This window comes from Ornithorhynchus anatinus, chromosome X1 (assembly GCF_004115215.2).
Source record: "Ornithorhynchus anatinus isolate Pmale09 chromosome X1, mOrnAna1.pri.v4, whole genome shotgun sequence".
Lineage (NCBI taxonomy): Eukaryota > Metazoa > Chordata > Mammalia > Monotremata > Ornithorhynchidae > Ornithorhynchus > Ornithorhynchus anatinus.
The window spans coordinates 50,373,946-50,394,755 of record NC_041749.1 but is presented as its reverse complement, the minus strand read 5'-3'; the positions used below and the strand labels follow the sequence as shown (position 1 = coordinate 50,394,755).

Below are 20,810 nucleotides of genomic sequence, written 5' to 3'. Positions count from 1 at the left end.
TTCTACTCTGAAAGCTTTGCTGGTTCATGGGAATGCATAGAGTATTCACCTGCTAATTGCTTCTCTAATTCCAAGGGATGTGCTCTGCACATAGTAAGTGCTCATCAGATCCGATGGAATGAATGAAGTGAGGGAGTAAGGGAAATGAGACCTTAGTTGGGTCAGGCATCTCGGAGGAGATGTGATTTTAATAAGGTTTTCAAGGTGGGAAGTGTGGTGGTCTGCTGTACGTGAAGGGGGAGAGAGTTCCAGGCCAGAGGCAGGATGTGGGCAATGGGTTGACAGCAAGATAGATGAGATTGAGGCACAGTGAGAAAGTTGGAGTTAGAGGAGATGAGTGTGGACTGGGTTGTAGGAGGGAGCAAGATGATTGAATGCTTTAAAGCAGATGGTAAGGAGTTTCTGGTAGATTGGCAACCACTGGAGTTTCTTGAGGAATTAATAGATGTGGTCTGAACTTTTATTTAGAAAAATGATCTGGGAAGCAGAGTGAAGTAGGGTCTGGAGTGGGGAGTCATAGGAGAAAGTGAGGTCAGCAGCAGTAGTCAAGGCAGGATGTGATAAATGCTTGAATCAGCATAGTGGTAGTTCGGTTGGAGAGGAAAGGGCAGATTTTAGCAATGTTGTGAAGATAGAACTGACAGGACTCGGTGACATACTGAATATGGGGGTAGAAATAGAGGGAGAGGAGTTAAGTATAATGCCTAGGCCATAAGCTTATGAGATAAGGATAGTAGTGTTGTCTACAGTGATTGGAAAAGCAGGGGGAGGATAGGATTGGGATGGGTAGATGAGGAGTTCTGTTTTGGACATATTCAATTTGAGATGTTGGCAGGACATCTAAATGGAGATGTCCTGAAGGCAGGAGGAAATGTGAAGTTGCAGAGAAAGAGAGAGATGGGGGTGGAGATGTAAATTTGGGAATCATCCACATAGAGATGGTAGTTGAAGCTGTGGGAGCAAACAAGTTCTCCAAGGGAATGAATGTAGATGGAGAATAGAAGGGGACCAAGACCTGAGCCCTTAGGGACTGCCATAGTTAGAAGATCTGGCAAAAGATATTGAGAATGATGCGGGCAGTGGGTATAGGAGGAAACCCAGGAGAGGAGAGTGTCAGTGAAGCCAGGTTAGATCATTTTTCCAGGAGAATAGGGTGGCCAAATGTCAAAGGCAGTTGAGAGGTTGAGGAGGATTAATTAGGATGGAGTAGAAGTCATTGGATTTGGCAAGAAGAAGGTCATTGGTGACCAGCGGGAGGGCAGTTTCTGTGGAGTAAAGGGGGCAGAAGCCAAATTGGACAGGGTCAAAGAGTGAATTGGAGGAGAGGAAGTGGAGAAAATGGATGTAGACAACTCCCTCGAGGAGTCTGGAGAGGAAAGGTAGGAGGGAAATGGGGTGATAACTGTAGGGAGCTGTGGGATCAAGGGAGGATAGGATAAGTGCTTAGTAAAATGCTTTGTGCATAGTAAATACCACTGATGATAGGGGATACATTTGCAAGTTTGAAAGCAGTGGGGAAGAAAACATTGGAAAGTGAATGATTGAAAATAGAGACTCGGGAGGGAAGAAGGGAGAGGGCAAGTGTTTTTATAAGGTGTTAAGGCCTGGGGTCGGAGGTGCAGGTGGAGGGATGAATTTTGGGACAGAGTGGGAGGGAAAGTGGGAAAAATGGGAGAGTTGAAGAAGGGGCAGAAGGAGGAAGGGACTGGAGAAGAGCAAGGGAGATCACTCCTGATGGTTTCAGTTCTATCAATAAAGTGTGTGGCCAGGTTATAAGGGGCAAAAGGTTGGGGGTGGGTAGGCGGGAGGGAGGGAACAGAAGGTTTGAGGAGGGAGTTAAGCATCTGAAACAGCTGATGTGGGCAGTGGGTATGGGAGTCAATGAGGGTGGAGAGATACTGTTGCCAGGCAGGGGAGAGGGCAGAATTAAAGCTGTGGGGGCGGGGGTAGAAGAGTCAGGTAAGTGCTTTTAGGTGGTGTAAGAGCTAGGGTCAGAGATTCAGGAAGAGGGGGTGGATTTATAGAGTAGGCAGAAGACCTCTTGGAAAACAGTAGCTAAATGGAATAAGGATGAGGAAGGGGTAGTAGAGTGGTGAGAAGCAGCATGACTTAGTGAAAGAGCCTGGGCTTGGGAGTCAGAGGTCATGGGTTCTAATCCCCACTCTGCCACTTGTCAGCTGTGTGATTTTGGGCAAGTCACTTAACTTCTCTGTGCCTCATCTGTAAAATGGGGAGTAAGACTGTGAGCCCCACATGGGACAACCTGATAACCTTGTATCTATCCCAGCACTTAGAACAGTAGTTGGCACATAGTAAGCACTTAACAAATATCATCATTATTATTATGGGGAAACTCTGGGAAGTTCAACTCCTTATTCATCTATGTGGTACTATTAGAAGAAAATCAGCCGATCAGAGCTCAAAGGTATCTTTCTTGAAGCAAGAGAGAGTAAAGGAATTGGATAAGGGGAGATCTTTCCCTTAGGAGGCTTTAAACCTGCCATTGGGTTTCCAACAGGGATATCAAGTCTATCAAGTCTGCCTGTTATTTAATAGAGAGAAGTAGCAAGCCCTTGTGGATAGAGCAAGAGCCTGGGAATCTGGCCTGGGTTCTAACCTCGGATCCAACTCTTGTCTGCTGTGTGACCTAGGGTGAGTCATTTAACTTCCCTTTGCCTCAATTACCTCATCTGTAAAATGGAGATTAAGACTGTGAGCCCTATGTGGGATAGGGACTGTGTCTAACCTGATTAACTTGTATCAACCCCAGCATTAGTACAGTGCTTGGCACATGAAAAGCACTTAACAAATACCATAAAAAGTGTATATGCACCAGCTGCAAAACTTAATAGAAAAAAGTATCAGAATAGATTCTCAGTCTGCACACTGAAAAAGCAGAAAAGCGTGGTTGTCTTTGATACAAAGGTCTTTTTCTCTCAGCAAATAAATAAAAGCACTGGATGAGCTTTCCTTGTTATTCATTTTTAGTTATCCTCATTAAATGATGCTCCAGAATGGTTTTCTCAAAGAGGATGATGTACTGAGTGGTTTTGGAAGTGGTTTTCCTGCAGAAGGTTGAATGACCCCAAAGAGGGCAGGGAATTGAAGGCCAAATGATATATTGCACTTTATAAAACATAAACAATATTTTTCAGGATAAAATTAACACTGAGGGACAGGGACAGGACAAATGGTGGAAGGAGGTGCAGAGGAATGGGAATTTGATAATGGGGAAATGACTGACTGTTAACCTCCTGCCTGATCTCACTCCCCACCCACTTGGGAGACTCGTGCAGATGTGGAGAAACTTCAGCCTGAAGGATTCTGAAAACTATATAATAATAATAATAATGTTGGTATTTGTTAAGCATTTACTATGTGCAGAGCACTGTTCTAAGCACTGAGGTAGATACAGGGTAATCAGGTTGTCCCACAGGAGCTCATATCTTAATCCCCATTTTACAGATGAGGAAACTGAGGCACTGAGAAGTTAAGTGACTTGCCCACAGTCACACAGCTGACAAGTGGCAGAGTCGGGATTCGAACCCATAACCTCTGGCTCCCAAGCCCGTGCTCTTTCCACTGAGCCACGCTGCTTCTCTATCTCTCTCCCCCCCACCCAACCCCCATTTTAACATAAACTCTTGACTAACCAGTTCAACCTCTGGTTCAAGTGAACAAGCAAACTGAATACCATTGATATTCCCAAAATAAGTCTTATGGGGAGGACGTTAGCTTTAGGATTTATGTGTCACCATATCCATCTCCCAGGTGGTGAGTTAGAGTTAAGAAACTGCCAAATGTCACTGCACAGATCTTCAAAACCTTTGCTCCTGATTGGCTGTTCATCCATCCCCCATGACTCACTCCACAGTGAGAAAACACAGTAGCTGTGCAGGCAATTGGGAGGGGGGATTCCCACCTTCCCACTGGGAGTCAGGGGTGGAGAGTCGGGAAAAATGGGGCAGTGATGTGTCCAAGCTAAAAAATCTCCAACCTTTCCTGCAAGCACTGCTGCTTCGAGCAGGTCTGGACATCCCAGGCCCAGAGATATTCCAAGGCTTGATTTATCCCAAACCATACTCATTGAGAAGCAGCATGACGTAGTGGATAGAGCATGGGCCTGGTAGTCAGAAAGTGTTGGGTTCTAATCCCAGCTCTGCCACTTGTCTGCTGTGTGACCCTGGGCAAGTCACTTCACTTCTCTGGGCCTCAGTTACCTCATCTGTAAAATGGGGATTAAGACTGTGAGCCCCACATGGGACAACCTGATTGCCTTGTATCTACTCCAATGCTCAGAACAGTGCTTGGCACATAGAAAGTGCTTAACAAATACTATCATTATTATTATTAGTATTATCATCATTATTATTACAGGCCCTGTTCAATTTCATGACTACTGCAACAGAGACCAAAAACTTCTCTTTTCGGCCGGCGATGACCGCTGCCCTCCCCTCAAACCCCCATAGCAGAGGATAGTGCATAAATAACTGACAACCAGGATGAACCACAGCCAGATAATGAAATTTACTGTGTGTGTGGATTAATGCATAAACATATTCATAAACACCAACACTCCCCTCTGCATGTGTTCACATAAAGATCGTTGCTTGCTATGGTGATGCATTAGTCCCATTCAATATCTGCTTCTGTTTTCCAGACTGCCTCTTGGTGTTGTGATCTTTATGAAGCCTCAACTCAAGGAAAGCAATCCTCTGTTCTAAGCTGCAGTTGATTTGGGTGTTATTCCCAGGTGTACCTGAACTAAACAATTCCAAGTCAACTGATTTTTGAGGTCTTCAAGGAGACTGAACTGGAAGGCCCAGACTACTTTGCTAGTTAAATCATTAAATTCTTTCATGCATTTTTACCTAGGGAGACAGTAATCCTCTAGTAACAATAGTATTTATTACTTACACACTTCCTCTTTACAGAGCACTGTATTAAGTGCTAGAAGAGAATTGGGCTTGATCAAAGGACCCAGTGCTGCATATAGGGCAAGGATCTAGGATTTCTCATGGTCTGAGGCTAAAACTTCCCAATTAACCAAGTAATCGACTCAGGTACCACATACGTCACAGCACCCAAGAAACTTCCATGTTTTTGTTTTTTTCTTCCCATTTCAGAACTAGTTTAGTTGATGGATTATAACAAGTCCTTTAGTGGAACAATCCATTGCCATGCAAACACATGAAGCCTATTTGTTATTCCTACGGGTCATGGCCAGCTATATCCTTAGCTGTGCATCTGTAACAGCTTGTAGGTCCCAAATCATCATATCCATGAGAAACACAAATGGGAAAGGGATGTCTACCTTTCCTAAAATGAATTCTTGGGACCAGTTCTATAATGGGCAAATATTCACTTAACGATATTCATTCATTCATTCATTCAATTAAATTTATTGAGTTCTTGCTGTGTAAGTGCTGTACTAAGCGCTTGGGAAAGTACAATATAACAACAGATAGACACATTCTTGCCCACAACGAGCTAAAGTCCCTTGTTTTTGACATCAGAGTAGGAAAATGCCCCAATGAATTATGAGAGTCACTGCTCCTTGACCAGGCAGTGGAGTTTCTGGAGGTCACCAGATTGTAGCTTGATCAAGAATTGCTAGATCAGAGGATCTTGTGGCCAGGCCCCCTTTAGAAAGTGGGGGGAAATGATGCATCTGGGGGATAATATTGGTAATTAACCTGATATATAGATCCACCATATATGTGCACCCTATGCCACCCTAGGTAAAATAACAACTCATTTTGTAAGGTGCTGTTTAGAAAGTCTGTGGAGAGTGACATAAAACTTACTTCCAAGTCAGATTTGTTGTTCCTTCTTTAAAATTCAAGTATTTTGTGAAATTTGAAAAATGGCTCTCTCACATACACACACACACACACACACACACACACACACACACACACGCACACCCCACCTCCTTGAGTGCAAAGCTTTTGAAATTTAGTCTTCTTTAGGATGAGAACCGAACAGGCAATACATACAGTTCTGAATTGGAAAGAGATTTACCTCAATCTCCCTCAAAAGCTCAGACTGGCCACATGTTTCCAAGTCCTCCAAAGCTTCTCCAAAAACACGCCAAAAATTGTCCTCGTGAGTGGTCTCCAGGCCATTTTGGCGGCTGGGAAATCTGTTGTAACGTAGGAATCAAAGATTGTCATCACTCTTCTGGGGTAGGTGGAAGCCAAAAAGGCTACATCAAGGGGCTCACCAGTTAAGCAGAGACTTGAAGAGTCTTCATATACAAAAGCAAACAACATGAGCTTTGCATCAGGCAAGAGAGTCCCAAATATAAAACCTCCATGCACTTACTAACAGGGCAGCCAGCCCTGCAGAAGAAGGATTAAGTTGGTGTAGCAATTTCAAGTTCGAAACAATAAAGAAAAAAAAATATGCCTGAAGGAATACTGTAGGCTTAGGAAGACGTTTTGGTGAAATAGAGAAGTGAAAGGAAAAGGATGCATTATGGGTAAATCAGGAGCCTCAAAGACTGTTAGTACAAAGGCGGATGAGACAGTGCTCAGATCTGAGACACAGAACACCTGAGAAGAGAGAGAAAAACACAGAGGATAACAGACATGGTGAGAAAAATGATAAATACATTAGATCTCTGGGAATCAGTAATGTAAAGGATGTAATATAAAATGGTGGCTTTTACCTAGACACACAAGCATATTCCAATATTGCTTAAGCAGCTGGCTATGCAAGTGTACCTAGATGTTACATTCCCTATTTCCAATGAGCGCTAGTTAGGAAGTGAAGGACAATGGCCCTTAATGTTCCCTTGCCAGAGTTTAGGCCCCAAGTACTACAGAAAGCACATCTTTGAAATTTCCTAAATCTGCTGCAGGCACTGGGTTCACTTAAAGCAAGAAGCTTTATCAGCACTCTGATATCTTTGACAGCTAAGCCTCTGAAGTGGCTTAGGAAATTTGTGACTTGAAAAGAGTCTTTGCCAACCCAATGTCTCCTTCCACTGATTGAAGTGCCCACCATTTAATATGGGACCCATCCAAGAAAGCAATCGCCATGGGAAAAGAACTAAAAACTAGTTCTTACTCTCTGTTTGTGTCACATGGACATTTGGCCTGGTGTCTTTGGAACATCAGGGATTGCCTCTTTCACTCCCAGCTAGTGCACCACAGGCCAAATTTCACTCCACCAAAAAACCCACAAGTACTCAGTTCTCCAGACCAGCCCCTTATATCCTTTTCCTTCTCTTCTCCCCTCTCTTGTCCCTTTGAAAATCATTTTGACAGACATTTTCTTTGAGTTACAGGACAGAAGAGATTCTGTACACTGACTGAAGGGAGTTGGTAGGGTAATTCCTTTGGGGGCCAACACACCAATTTTAAATGTTAGTTTCCCAGACTTCTGAAACACCTGGAGAAACCCAAATCCACCTCAGAATGACACCACGTCTAATTGATATTTTCCTATTCAAAGTTTCAGTCAACAGAGGTTAGGAATCTGTCTCAGTTATCTGTTGCCATCCTGTCAGCACTGCCTTGTGAGTGACCCATTTTGCCCTCACTAGGTCCAGTATTAGCTCTTGTATTACTGCATAGGCTCAGAGGCTTTCTCTCTAGACAATTAAACTCACTTTTTTCAATGTCAGGAAATGTCCAAAGGGTGTTCCTTTAGACGGACAAGGATAAAATAAAAAACAAAACAAAACTCTCGGGACTGTAAAAGCATTGGGAGGGGGAGGAAGGGAAGGGGAACTAAAGGGTGGGGCTGGGCATAGATCTCAACCTAGCTCAGGGCTTTTGCAATCAATCAATTGTATTTATCGAGCACTTACTGTGTGGCTAGCACTGTACTAAGCACTTGGGAAAGTACAATGCAACAGAGTTGGTAGACACGTTCCCTGCTTACAACGGACTCACCATCTGGGGGAAGGGAGAGTCACAGTGTAGAGAGGGGATAGCGCACTCTTGCACTTTTGCACTCTTGGGGGAGTAGTCCTGAGCCAAGGGACATCTCAGAGGACAGAGCCACAATAAGCAGGGTGGATCCCATCTCCCTTTCCTTTGCTCATACTTCCCTGGCTATTTTTGGACACTAACTCCCCACTCAGCAGAACCTCGCAGCTGCACACATGACTCCAGCTCTCTGGCCAACAGCAGTGAGGAAACAACATAGGGGTATTTATCTTACTTTTCCCCAGTTTTATTTCCAGCCAAGTACCACGACCGGAGCCCAGACAAGTACCCCTGCTTGATTAGCAGCCCTTCTCTGAGGAAGATTGTTTCTTCTTGACTCAGTGCTACACTTTGGAAATCCTGCTCTGCAGCCAGGCTGACTCTCTTGGTTCCTCCCAGGGGAGATGAGTCTTTCTCTTTGCATCTTTGTGGATGATGTTCATCAAGGGATAGGTGGGTGGCACCTTACCCAGAGATTGGCCAACATCTGGGATGTAAAAAGCACTCACACCCTGGCCCAAAACAAAACCCACACAGGCTGACCTCTTCTACCCACTCCCTATGCTATGGAATATCCACTAAATTTGATCTAGGAAAAGAATTGAACATGAAACATCCCCACCCAGAGCCCTCGCTCTTGCCAACCAAAGAAAACAGAACTCCATTTTCTCTTGGGATCTCTTCCCCCAGCTCCTACAGACCTAGTGGGTTTGTCCCATTCATCTTCACTGAAGCCCCCATCTGGATAGGGATAAGTTTTTCTCGGCTCCCCCGGGGGAGGACTGCTCTTCGGCCTACTGGACCTCCATTCACTGGGGTGTAAGGTGATGCCAACTGCCTGAGGCACATAAGAACCTGCAGAGGAAGCAGAGGAGAGACAGAAAGCTTGTAAAATCAGCACGATGGCATGACACACACCTAGCATGAGTTGCATCTGGCTTTCTTCCTCCTATTTGAATGGTTTTGGGACATTTGTGCTTCTGGGAGTCAAAGGCCTTCATAGGCAACCTTGCAGCCGGGCTCAAACACTCTCCCAGCCATCACAGATGTTTACACATCTACAACCATTCCATAGACTTTCCTCCTCTTACCAGTATCCCTAGCGATTTGTTTAATAGAATGGGCATCAGGGCTCTCAAGTGGTATTAGTCCTGTAGAGGTATGGATACTTGTCCTCTACCTTATTTCTTTCAGGCCAGTCCTGTTTCTTTCCCGCCTCGGGAATCGGGGCACGAGCTTATTTGCATGGCCTTTCCTTCATCCTCCTCCTATTTCCCTCGCCAGAGAAGTTGAGAGCTGTTGTGCCTCCTGCAGGTCTTCGGGGAGACTACAGGAGGATGCTACTTTACCACTTTCGTTACAGGGAAGCTTTTCTTTCCCCTTTGACTGCCGAGGGAGGCTGCCAAAAGGAAATGGAAAACCCAAGGAACTAAGATTCTAGGCCTGGGAAAATGGAAGCATTGAAGTCGCTTCTGCATTATACCGTAGGATCTGATGAAGCTGGGTACTCCTTTTGAGCAAACCAACCCCGATTGATCTCTCCATTAACTGCAAGCTTTCCCCAGCACAAATGGTTACCTTTAAGGCAACCTCCTCTTTAAAAGCCATCATCATCAAACAACCCTTATTAAGATCTGCAGTGCACGGAGTGCCTGTCTAAGAAAAGTTTTTCTTTTCTTCCACTTTTAGTCAGTGGTTCATCTTGTTTCTCAAAGCCCGCTTTTCCTGTAGGACTAGGTCCTGATAGGTAGGGCAAGTTGGAGCACTCTGCTGCTCAGATCATTTTTCTACAAAACCGTTCAGTCCATAGTTCCCCACTTCCCAAGAACCTCCAGTGATTGCCCATCCACTTCCACATCAACCAGAAACTCCTTACCATAGACTTTAAAGCACTCAATCACCTTCCCCTCTCCTACCTTTCCTCCCGGATTTCCTGCTACAACCCAGCCCACACATTTCACTCCTCTAATGCCAATCTACTCACTGTACCTCAGTCTCGTCTATCTCGCCACTGACCCCTCACCCACATCCTGCATCTTCCCTGGAACTCCCTCCCACTTCATGCTGAACAGATGTTAACACTCCCCACCATCGAAGCCTTATCAAAATCACATCTCCTCCAAATGGCCTTCCCTGACTAAGCCCTCATTTCCTCTTCTCCCACTCCCTGCTGCGTTACCCTCACTGCTCAGGCTTGCACCCTTTACTCAATGTTCCCTCAGCCACACATACTTACGTATATATCCGTAATTTATTTATATTAATGTCTGTCTCCCCCTCTACAGCGTAAGCGTCTTGTGAGCAAAGAACATGTCTACAACCTCTGTTATATATTGTACTCTCCCAAAACACTTAGTACGGTACTCTACACACCATAAGCGCTCAATAAATAAAAGTGATTGATTGATCAATATTTCATTATTGGTGAAGTAAAAAACAATCACATTCACGGCAACTCTTTACCAGATCCAGAAGCTCAGGGAGACAGTAGTGGAAAAGTAGTATGCATGTATTTTCCGGCAGCAGCTTTTACAGAGTGGCTGTTGGAGAGTCGAACATTCTTCCGGAAGTGTTGACTGGATGATTCATTCATTCATTCATTCAATAGTATTTACTGAGCGCTTACTATGTGCAGAGCACTGTACTAAGCGCTTGGGATGAACAAGTCGGCAACAGATAGAGACAGTCCCTGCCGTTTGACGGGCTTACAGTCTAATCGGGGGAGACGGACAGACAAGAACAATGGCACTAAACAGCGTCAAGGGGAAGAACATCTCCTAAAAACAATGGCAACTAAATAGAATCAAGGCGATGTACAATTCATTAACAAAATAAATAGGGTAACGAAAATATATACAGTTGAGCGGACGGGTACAGTGCTGTGGGGATGGGGAGGGAGAGGTGGAGGAGCAGAGGGAAAAGGGGAAAATGAGGCTTTAGCTGCGGAGAGGTAAAGGGGGGATGGCAGAGGGAGTAGAGGGGGAAGAGGAGCTCAGTCTGGGAAGGCCTCTTGGAGGAGGTGATTTTACAGCCGATGACAGCTTGGGATGGGAGGCACTCAACAGATCAAGGTCTGGAGACAACTTCCAACATGGAGGACATTCACTCTGCACCCATGGGAGGCCATTGAGCTTTACCTCTGCCTCTCACACAGACTTTTTGTGGCTACTGTGACAACCGAGTTGAACTCATTATTCTCCCTACTGCTCCATAAGGGCTCCGTGTGGTCTCCTCAGTCATCCCCTTTGTACAGATGAGGAAAGCGAAGTTGTCCACTGAAGTGAGAATAACTGAAGCAGCAATGTGAAAACCCTCCGGTCCCCAGATTGCCACTTGAGTGGGCCTGTGAGTCTAATGAGTTGAGGCTCAGTTCTCTCCAGACAAGGACCAGAACTGCAAAAACCCATTACCACTGATTGTTTCTGTCTGAAGGTTAGAGACCTCCATCTCACCAAAATGAGATGGGAGAGGCCTGGCAAGATTTCCCTTCCTTCACTCACCCATCTCACCTGCCTACACCTGCCAGGAGGTGTCTCCTATAACCAGAGCTGAGGTTCAAACAGATTCTGCATAGAATAAGGAGAGAGCCTGTCCAGGCCCCAAATAAAGTCTACACAAAGCAGAGAACCTCCATTCCTAAAAGTAAGAGAGGAGGCAAGCAGGGGAATTCATGGCCAGCAATTTTCCCCTGAAGAACAAAGCATAGAAAAAGTACAAATTCCAGAGAGAAACTCTTCAGTCACAGTCCTGCTTGTGCCATGAAGGTCTTGAAAACAGTGGAGAAGTGGTGTGATGTGGTGGAAAGAGCATGGGCCTGGGAGTCAGAAGGATCTAGGTTCTAATCCCAGCTCTGCCAATTGCTTGCTGTGTGACCTTGGGCAAGTCATTTCATTTCTCTGTGCCTCACTTTCCTCAACTGCAAAATGGGGATAGCTGTGGTCCCTCCTACTTAGACTGTGAGCCCCTTTCAGGATAGGGACTTTGTCTGACCTAATTAATTTCTACCTACCTCAGTGCCTGGATCAGTGTTTGACAAGTAGTAAGTGCTTAACAGATGTGATGAAAAAAAACCCAAAAAACTGGATGGCCTAGTGGATAAAGCACAGACCTAGGAGCTAATCCTGGCTCTGTCATTTGTCTGCTGTCTGACCTCGGGAAAGTCACTCTACTTCTCTGTGACTCCGTTTCTTTATCTGTAAAATGAGGAGTAAATACCTGGTCTCCCTCCTACTTAGACTGTGAGCCCTAGGTGGGACTTGATCAATTTGTATCTGCCTAACAGACATGGGTCATTAATTGCTATCTGCAGAGGAAACAACATTCCCCACCCTCCCCTGTGTTTCCACTCACTTATGTTTTGGAGAAATTAGATTAGCCTTTCCAAGAAAGAAACAAAGTCACCCACTAGCATGGCTGCCCTGGTAAAGCAAAAGGAAGAGGTAGAGAGGTAGAGGTAGGCCCCCTTCTGAAACAGTGGAGCAGTGGAAATGCCTGTAGACAATGCCATTCTTTGAAACTGTCAAGGTCACTTTGTTTCTCTCCAGCTTAGGGAAGAAACAAAGGTTTCAAAGATAAAGAGTCCAGCACTGTTTGGTTTCCAAAGCCAGACCTGCAGGGAACAATGCAATTTGGGCTGGCAAATAAAAAGCAGATGTTCTGAACATGCTATGTGGGGTTTAAGTATGAACTGGCTAGGGGATAATGGATATTTCACAGTGATGTTTAAACTATTTGAAGGATGGTTCAAAGAAGGGGTGGCAATAGAGTGGGAGAGCAACGAAAATTTTTTACGATTTCTGGCCAGAGCTCCGGAAAGCAGCTTTCTCAGACTCTCCAGAGATCTGTTCTTGCAACTTCTGGCCTCCAGAGCTATGGGCTCTGACCAGAGCTTTTTCTTTGTAGGCTGCTTGTCTACCTGGCGATCAAGTTCTACAGGAAGTCTTTGGCTCATGTGCCTATTCAGACAGGTCCCCCAGGTAGAGACTGCTAGCAGTTGGGATGAAGGTGCCACAGCAGAGCTGGCAGAGAGGGACAGCCTTATCTAGGGACTCAGAGGAAATCCAAACAAGAGAGAAGAAAGAGATACAACCAACCAGGTCTCTACGAATCAGTATATTCTAGAATATTGTCTTAGATTTCACCCAAATGTTAGGTGGAAGTCTCATAGATCTCTAGCAAATCCCTTTTTCCATGACCGGCATGTTGACATTTCAGCCTCTGACATCAGCCAGAATCAGCTCATGTGAGATGTTCCTTTAGCTGACCCTCCTCCCAGCCAATACTAAGTAGAGACACTAGAAAAAAGGGAGGTGGTGGATCAGTTCAAGTTTCAGGTGGCAGTTGGTGTCAATACTCACTCAGCACATCCACAGTCAGACAGCACAACTCTACTGGGTTTACCTTGGCTCCCATAGATCCCATCAATGCCTGACCCATCCCAAGATTCCATAGCACTGTCTATGCTGGGCAGTGTGGTGGAATAGATCTCGGAGCGTTTACTCGTTTTCTGAGAGTCAGTCAGTTCTTCTTCTGGATCACTCACTTCACTCAGACTTCCTGACTTTTTGGGATAAGATCCCCCTACAATCAAAACACAGAGTTTGTTTTCCCTGAATTTGCTTGAGGGTGCTCATGCAGAAAAAGAGGGTCTCCAGATAAAGGAAACCAGCTATTGAAAATCCCATATGCTCTGCTCATCATGGGAGAGGTAAATATGTGTGCAGCTGAATAACTCACAATAGCTCTGATGAAATAGGCTCCTGCGTGTTTTCTCATGCAAACCCTTCCTAAGTGGAACAAAAATTAAACAAATAGGACTTCATCTCCTTTTTGCCCATGCTACCCCGCAGTGGCAGGAGAACTATAAAACATTTTAGCCATTTACACACTGAACTGAAGACATGACAGTCAAGGGGCCTAAAGGGCTATTTGGAAAGAGTAGGTTTTCAGTTCATAAAGTATTAATAATAAATTAAATTTACATAGTGCCTTCTTCCAGGGATCCAGAGCAATTTGTATATAGGTATCATTCATTCTTACCACATCGCTGAAAGACAAAAATGGGATATGAATCATCATCCCCATTTTACAGATGAGACCGCTGATGCACAGAGAGGGTAGGTGATGTTTCCAAGATCATATAGCATGCAAGTGGAAGATCCAGAATCAGTACCCAGATCTCCTGCCTACGTTTCCATTTTCTCCCTTGCTATAAAGTCTACTTCCTAGAGACTCTATGTTATTTCCTATATGTGTCATATGCTCTTAGTAGGACCTCATCTCCCCCAAAAGGTCCAGGTCCAAGTCAGAAGGAAACAATCATATCCTCCCTAATGATTGAACCACTACACCACTGTTCAAATATGCCCGAGTTCCTCCTCCTCAGATGGAAAACCACAGTACTCACTTTCCATTTGTTTCTTGATCTTCAGAGTAACAGTTTCCCCAGCCATCTGGAGAAGGTGGATGGCTTCACTTAGGGGTTTGCCCTTAAGACTCACATTGTTAATGGCTAATATGCGGTCACCCACATGGATGGCTCCAGTCCTAGAGAAATAGCACAAAAACAACAAATTAGATGCCGGCAGAACTATTTTTCTCTAGAGTCAAAGGGATTATGTGCCACCTCTCACACTTCACAGTGGCTAGATTTATGGTTGGAGGGGTCCAAATAGCAAGGAGGCATCTCCTGGTAAGCCTCTTTTTTGGGTGGAGGGGAAAGAGGAAGGCAGGATGTTCAGGGTAGTAGAGGAGAGTGAGGGTTGTATTAAATTGGGAATCATTTCTTTGGGACCTAGGATTCCCATCTGCAAAACTTGAAATCCTCTGATCTTATCCCTGTGAGCCCATTGTTGGGTAGGGATTTTCTCTAATTGTTGCCAAATTGTACTTTCCAAGTGCTTAGTACAGTGCTCTGCACACAGTAAAGTGCTCAATAAATATGATGAATGAATGAATTAATTAATTAATTAATCTCTTCTAGGGACTTCTTCTCTAGTTTCATCTTAATTCCAGTTTAGACACATAACAAAAGATCTGGGTGAGATTCAAACCATACTCAGGTTAACAAAAAAATGATGTTGAATGATTAATGAATATGAACAAAAGGAGTTTGAATTAAAGACTCCTAGAGAGAAAGGAACCTTCTCAAAGCCAGCAATTCCATGTCCTAGACTACAGGTAGCTCATCTCAATCATCCTGACTAATAGATAAATTTTTATTTTTTACCATCTCCAGGGAAGAACATGTTACCATTTCTGTCAGGAACTTGCTGTGTTATTAAACAACTCTAACTAAATTCCTCCTTCTGCACCTTTCTCCCAGGTCCAGAAGGAAGGTTAATTGAGAAAGGGGATGGGTTAAAGCCAAGGCTGGATTAATGCAGGGGTTCAAAAGGCTTAAACCCAGGGCCTCTGGTTTACCAGGGCCTTGGTCAATCCCCTGCAAATCTTGGCCCTTATTGACCTTGCCAACATAGCTGGGGCATTATGAAGGTGGTGTTCTTCTCAAAACACCTGCTGACAAGGAAGCTTGGACCCCTGTGTCCTGGATTTTCAAGAGGGCAGTGCACTTTAAATTGCAGGGCATGGAGCAGTTCCAGAGAGGTGTCAGCTTGTCCCCAGGAGTTTTTTTTCAAAATCTCCTGCCTCAGCCTCAGTTAGTGCATTAACATTTATCTTCATTCCCTGATTGGGAAAGGTGATTTAGCTGATAGTGAATATAAAAGGCAAAAGTGTGTTTGATGTTTAAGCGTGAAGATTTAACAATTGTTTGTGTGGGAGCTCATTGTGGGCAGAGAATGTGTCTGTTTATTGTTGTACTGTACTCTCTCAAGGGCTTAGTACACAGTAGCTCTGCATACAGTAATTGCTCAATAATAGGATTGAAAGAATGAATGAACATGCAGCCCCTTTTCCAGGTGATTCTATGGAGGGGGGGTGGCTGAGAAGGGGGTTGAAAGGGGGAACCTGGAGCCAGAGTAGCTGGAGGGACTGTAATGACATCATCGAGGATCATGTGAAGAGGTACCCCACTAGACGATCCAGTCCAGGTTTTGACTTCTCTTAATGCAGTCCTAACTTCAGCCAGTCTCTTCTTATAGGTTCTCCAATTATATGGTAAAGTCATGAAGTGGATCAAATGGGTTGGCATGTAGGTGAACATCCTTTCTGGATGTTGGCCTTGGACTAAGACCAACTTGTAAGTTTTCAGTGTGTGGGCTCAGGTCAGATGGCTATCCACTGTGAAGTAAAAATGCATACTGGATGCAATTATCTCTGGGTAATCTAGCCAATTCCATTTTATTTCTCTATGATCTCCTAAATAGTCCACAAGAACGAAGAATCCTTGTTTTATGGTTACCCAATTCACAGACCAGCCAAGAGCTTCAGTTCCTTGGGAAGTTGGGGAGGGGAATCAAAGCGAGGTCAGACCCAAAATCCAGTAGACGACACATAAATTAACTCCAATTACACATAGAGATCACCAAGAGGCAAAAATCAAAACACTCTTTCTCCTGCTGTTCAGTATCTTGAATCCCTGGGCAAAGACTCAAATTGTTCTGCAACTCGTTCAGATACTATAAACATTGTTTTTCTTCAAACTGGATCTCATCTGCTCTAGGTCATGGTGGGTAATTTCAAAGTTCCCTTCTGATGCTAGCTTACTTAGACTCCTGACTTCTTTGCTTGGCCCAACATCAAACAGCACATCAGACATCCTCCATCACATGGCTTAATCACGGTCAACCTCCGCTCCAAACAAAAACTCCTCACTCTAGGCTTCAAGGCTCTACATCACCTTGCCCCCTTCCTACCTCTCCTCCCTTCTCTCTTTCTACCACCCACCCCGCACGCTCCGCTCCTCTGCCGCCCACCTCCTCACTGTCCCTCGGTCTCGCCTATCCCGCCGTCGACCCCTGGGCCACGTCCTCCCGCGTTCCTGGAACGCCCTCCCTCCTCACCTCCGCCAAACTGATTCTCTTCCCCTCTTCAAAACCCTACTTAAAACTCACCTTCTCCAAGAGGCCTTCCCAGACTGAGCTCCCTTCTCCCTCTACTCCCTCTACCACCCCCCCTTCACCTCTCTGCAGCTAAACCCTCTTTTCCCCCTTTCCCTCTGCTCCTCCACCTCTCCCTTCCCCTCCCCACAGCACTGTACTCCTCCGCTCAACTGTATATATTTCCATTACCCTATTTATTTTGTTAATGAATTGTACATCACCTTGATTCTATTTAGTTGCCATTGTTTTTACGAGATGTTCTTCCCCTCGACTCTATTTATCGCCATTGTTCTTGTCTGTCCATCTCCCCCGATTAGACTGTAAGCCCGTCAAACGGCAGGGACTGTCTCTATCTGTTGCCGACCTGTTCATCCCAAGCGCTTAGTACAGTGCTCTGCACATAGTAAGCGCTCAATAAATACTATTGAATGAATGAATGAATGACCCGGTGTAAACAAAATTAGAACCCCTAACGGATTTTATCAGTTTGAAAACCTTCATCAGGCCGCCAAATGATCTCACAGTAAATTAAGACGGCATTTTATGGGGAAAAAGCTCGACTGAAAAGTATTTTTCCAAGCTCATATGTCTATTGCAATTAACCTCTAGGCACTACCACTAGATGGCACCACTGGACCACTCGAAGTCATGGGAAGATATGTTTCTTTAAATTCCAGAGGGACGTTTCCTTGTGAGAGTTGATAGTTGTCGAATACTCAGAAGCAAATATATGTCTGAACTCCTGCCAGCACCCAGAATAAAGACATTCTAGAATTTGAGAACTTTCAAGTTAATGACTTCTGTTCTTGGGAGATGCTTGACTAACAGTCGTAAGTAAATTTGAGCAATGGAAAACAGCCAGTCCATTCAGCCCTCTCCTCCTTCTCTTCTTCCCCCTCCTCCTTTTTCTTCTTCCCTTTGGTAGCTGTTGCCACCATCATGACCACTGAGGCTGAGATGTTCACCGCCCAACACCCTAGCCAAAAGTGGGAGCTTTTTGGGACACAATTTGGGGAATCGAGGTGATGGGACCTGATCCTACCTAAAACTGTAGCTTCTGGGATGGGCTCAGCAGCAGGATCGGTGGTACATGGCTCTTTTACTCTTGGTTTGGTTTCCACTGCTAATGTTAGTTAGGTGCTTAATCTTTTTCCGGGTAGATATAGGGGAAAAAAATATTTTAAAACCCATCCAACTCATGCAGATATTCACACTGAATCTATCAATCCCATTAAAACCTCTATTTACCAGCTCTCTCTCTACTTGCCAGCATATATGGTAAATTGCTTTTTTAACCAGTCAGCACCCCTTCATCCTTCTGTGCCAATCAAGCTAAGTTATCCCACACCTGGAGATAGAGGAGAAGCACACTCAGAGGTTTCTGAAACAGGAAGTCACTCACATTGAATTCTTCCTTCCCAAAGTGAAATCATCTATATCAAGTGTCCATAACTTTTCTTGTGGCACCATTTGGAAAACAATCACGTATGGGGAAGGATTAGGGAAAGAAGGAGGAGGAGGCAGCTATCTGGGGGAAAAGAAGTCCCTGACCATCTTAAGTTGAGGTGGGATCACGCAATCCTGAGGATTGGCAGCAGAGCTCAGCTGTTAGCCAGACGTCTTGAGGGAGGGACCTAGAGAGAGCGAGTCTGGAAACTGGAGTTCCAAGAGAAGGGCTGTGATGAGTGGGGAAAACAGAGTAGCAGAACAAACAGAACCACTGCAGGGAAGTGCCCAGGTCCTGTGGGAGGGAATAGTTAATCCTTCTGCAAAGTTACCAACATTAGGAAGAGACTTTTTGAAACAGGATTTTACTTTAAAATTCCACTTTTCAAATATACTGCTGTTTTGGCTAACTTCTATGCTGCATATTAATGGCCAACCTAAGTCCTGAATTAATATTTTGTGGAAACCTGATTCCTACGCCCCCATACAGGGTAAATTAAACAGCTCGAACCATGGCCAGCATATGAGTTTGCTTTTGGTATGGTACTTATTTGTCACTTTGTCCTAAGCACCGGGATACAAGATAATCAGGTTGGACACGGTTCCTGTCCCACACGGGACTCACAGTATAAGGAGGAGGGAGCAGGATTTAATCTCTGTTTTACAGATAAGGAAACTGAGGCATGAAGAAGTTAAGTGACTCGTCCAAGGCCACACAGCGGACAAGTGGCAGAACTGAGATTAGAACTCAAGACATCTGAATCCCAGGCTGTGATCTTTCCACTAGGCCACATTGTTTCTCATGATTTTCCTAAATAAAGATGCAGTCTCAAAAGAGCTGGGGATAAGTCTCTATTCCAGGCCACCCGGTGGTAGTTGGTAGCAGCGCTACCCAGTCAGTCAATCGGTCAATCAATAATAATCTTGGTATTTGTTAAGTGCTTACTATGTGCAGAGCACTGTTCTAAGAGCTGGGGTAGATACAAGGTAAACAGGTTGTCCCCCGTGAGGCTCACAGTCTTAATCCCCATTTTACAGATGAGGGAACTGAGGCACAGAGAAGTTAGGTGACTTGCCCACAGTCACACAGCTGACAAGTGGCAGAGTCGGGATTCGAACCCATGACCTCTGACTCCCAAGCCCAGACTCTTTCCACTGAGCCACGCTGCTTCCCCTAGCCATGCTGCTTCCCCTATCAATCAATCAATCATATTCATTGAGCACTTACTATGTGCAGAGCACTATACTGAGCATTTGGTAGAGTACAATATAGCAGGGTGGGTAGACACATTCCCAGCCCACAGAGAGCTTACAGGCTAGAGGGGGAGACAGACACTAATAGATAAACGAATAGATTATGGCTATGTACATAAGTACGTAAGTACATACATTAGTGCTGAAGGGCTGAGGGAGGGGTGAATAAAGGCTGCAAATCCAAATTCAAAGGTGAAACAGAAGGAAGTGGGAGAAGAGTAAATGAGGGCTTAATCGGATAAGCAGCATGGAGTAGTGGATACAGCATGAGCCGGGAGTCATGAGTTCTAATGCTGGCTCTGCCACTCTTCTGCTGTGTGACCTCGGGCTAGTCGCTTCACTTCTCTGGGCCTCAGTTACCTCATCTGTAAAATGGAGATTGAGACTGTAAGCCCCACGTGGGACAGGGACTTGTATGCTTGTATCCACCCCAGCACCTTAGTACAGTGCTTAACAAGTACTGGAATTATTATAAGTACTCCTGGAGCAGCTGTGCTTTCAGTGAGGTTTTGAAGGGGGGGAGAATGATCGTCTGTCAGATATGAAGAGAGAGGATGTTCCAGGCCAGAGAGGCAGGACCTGGATGAGAGATTGGTGGTGAGATTGACAGGATGGAGGTACAGTGAGTAGGCTGGCATTAGAGGAGTGAGTGCTGGGTTGCAGCACTCTTTGCCTCTAGCAAAAGAGTGAAGGAGGTGGACTGTGTGGGCAATCAAGGGCTGTGGGTTAGTGGTACAAGATCGGTGAAGGGATAAGGGGAGCGAGTGAGTTGAGTTCAGTAGAGAGGGCGGTGTTGAGAATGTCTATTTGGTCATCAAGGGAGAGTAGTGGGTATGGAGGCTAAATGGGGCATGACGAGTTGAGAAAATAATGTTGGTATTTGTTAAACGCTTACTATGTGCCGAGCACCGTTCTAAGCGCTGGGGTAGACACAAGGGAATCAGGTTGTCCCCACGTGGGGCTCACAGTCTTAATCCCCATTTTACAGATGAGGTAACTGAGGCACCGAGAAGTTAAGCGACTTGCCCAAAGTCACACAGCTGACAAGTGGCCGAGCTTGGATTTGAACCCATGACCTCTGACTCCAAAGCCCGTGCTCTTTCTACTGAGCCACGCTGCTTCTCTAAATTAGATGGGGGTCAAAGACTGCAGTTTCTGTGGAGTGAAG

General features: G+C 45.0%; 1 protein-coding gene across 1 annotated transcript in view; it reads right to left on the bottom strand.

Annotated features, from left to right (window-relative positions):
- The window catches only part of GRIP2 (glutamate receptor interacting protein 2), a 177,414-nt gene that overhangs the window by 15,647 nt on the left and 140,957 nt on the right, over positions 1-20,810 (bottom strand). Inside the window, exons 22-24 of the mRNA XM_039910260.1 lie at positions 14,347-14,486; positions 8,642-8,795; positions 6,025-6,145 (exon numbers count right to left, since the gene is read on the bottom strand). Coding sequence (XP_039766194.1) covers positions 6,025-6,145; positions 8,642-8,795; positions 14,347-14,486 — 415 coding nt within the window. The remainder of the gene's footprint in view (positions 1-6,024; positions 6,146-8,641; positions 8,796-14,346; positions 14,487-20,810) is intronic.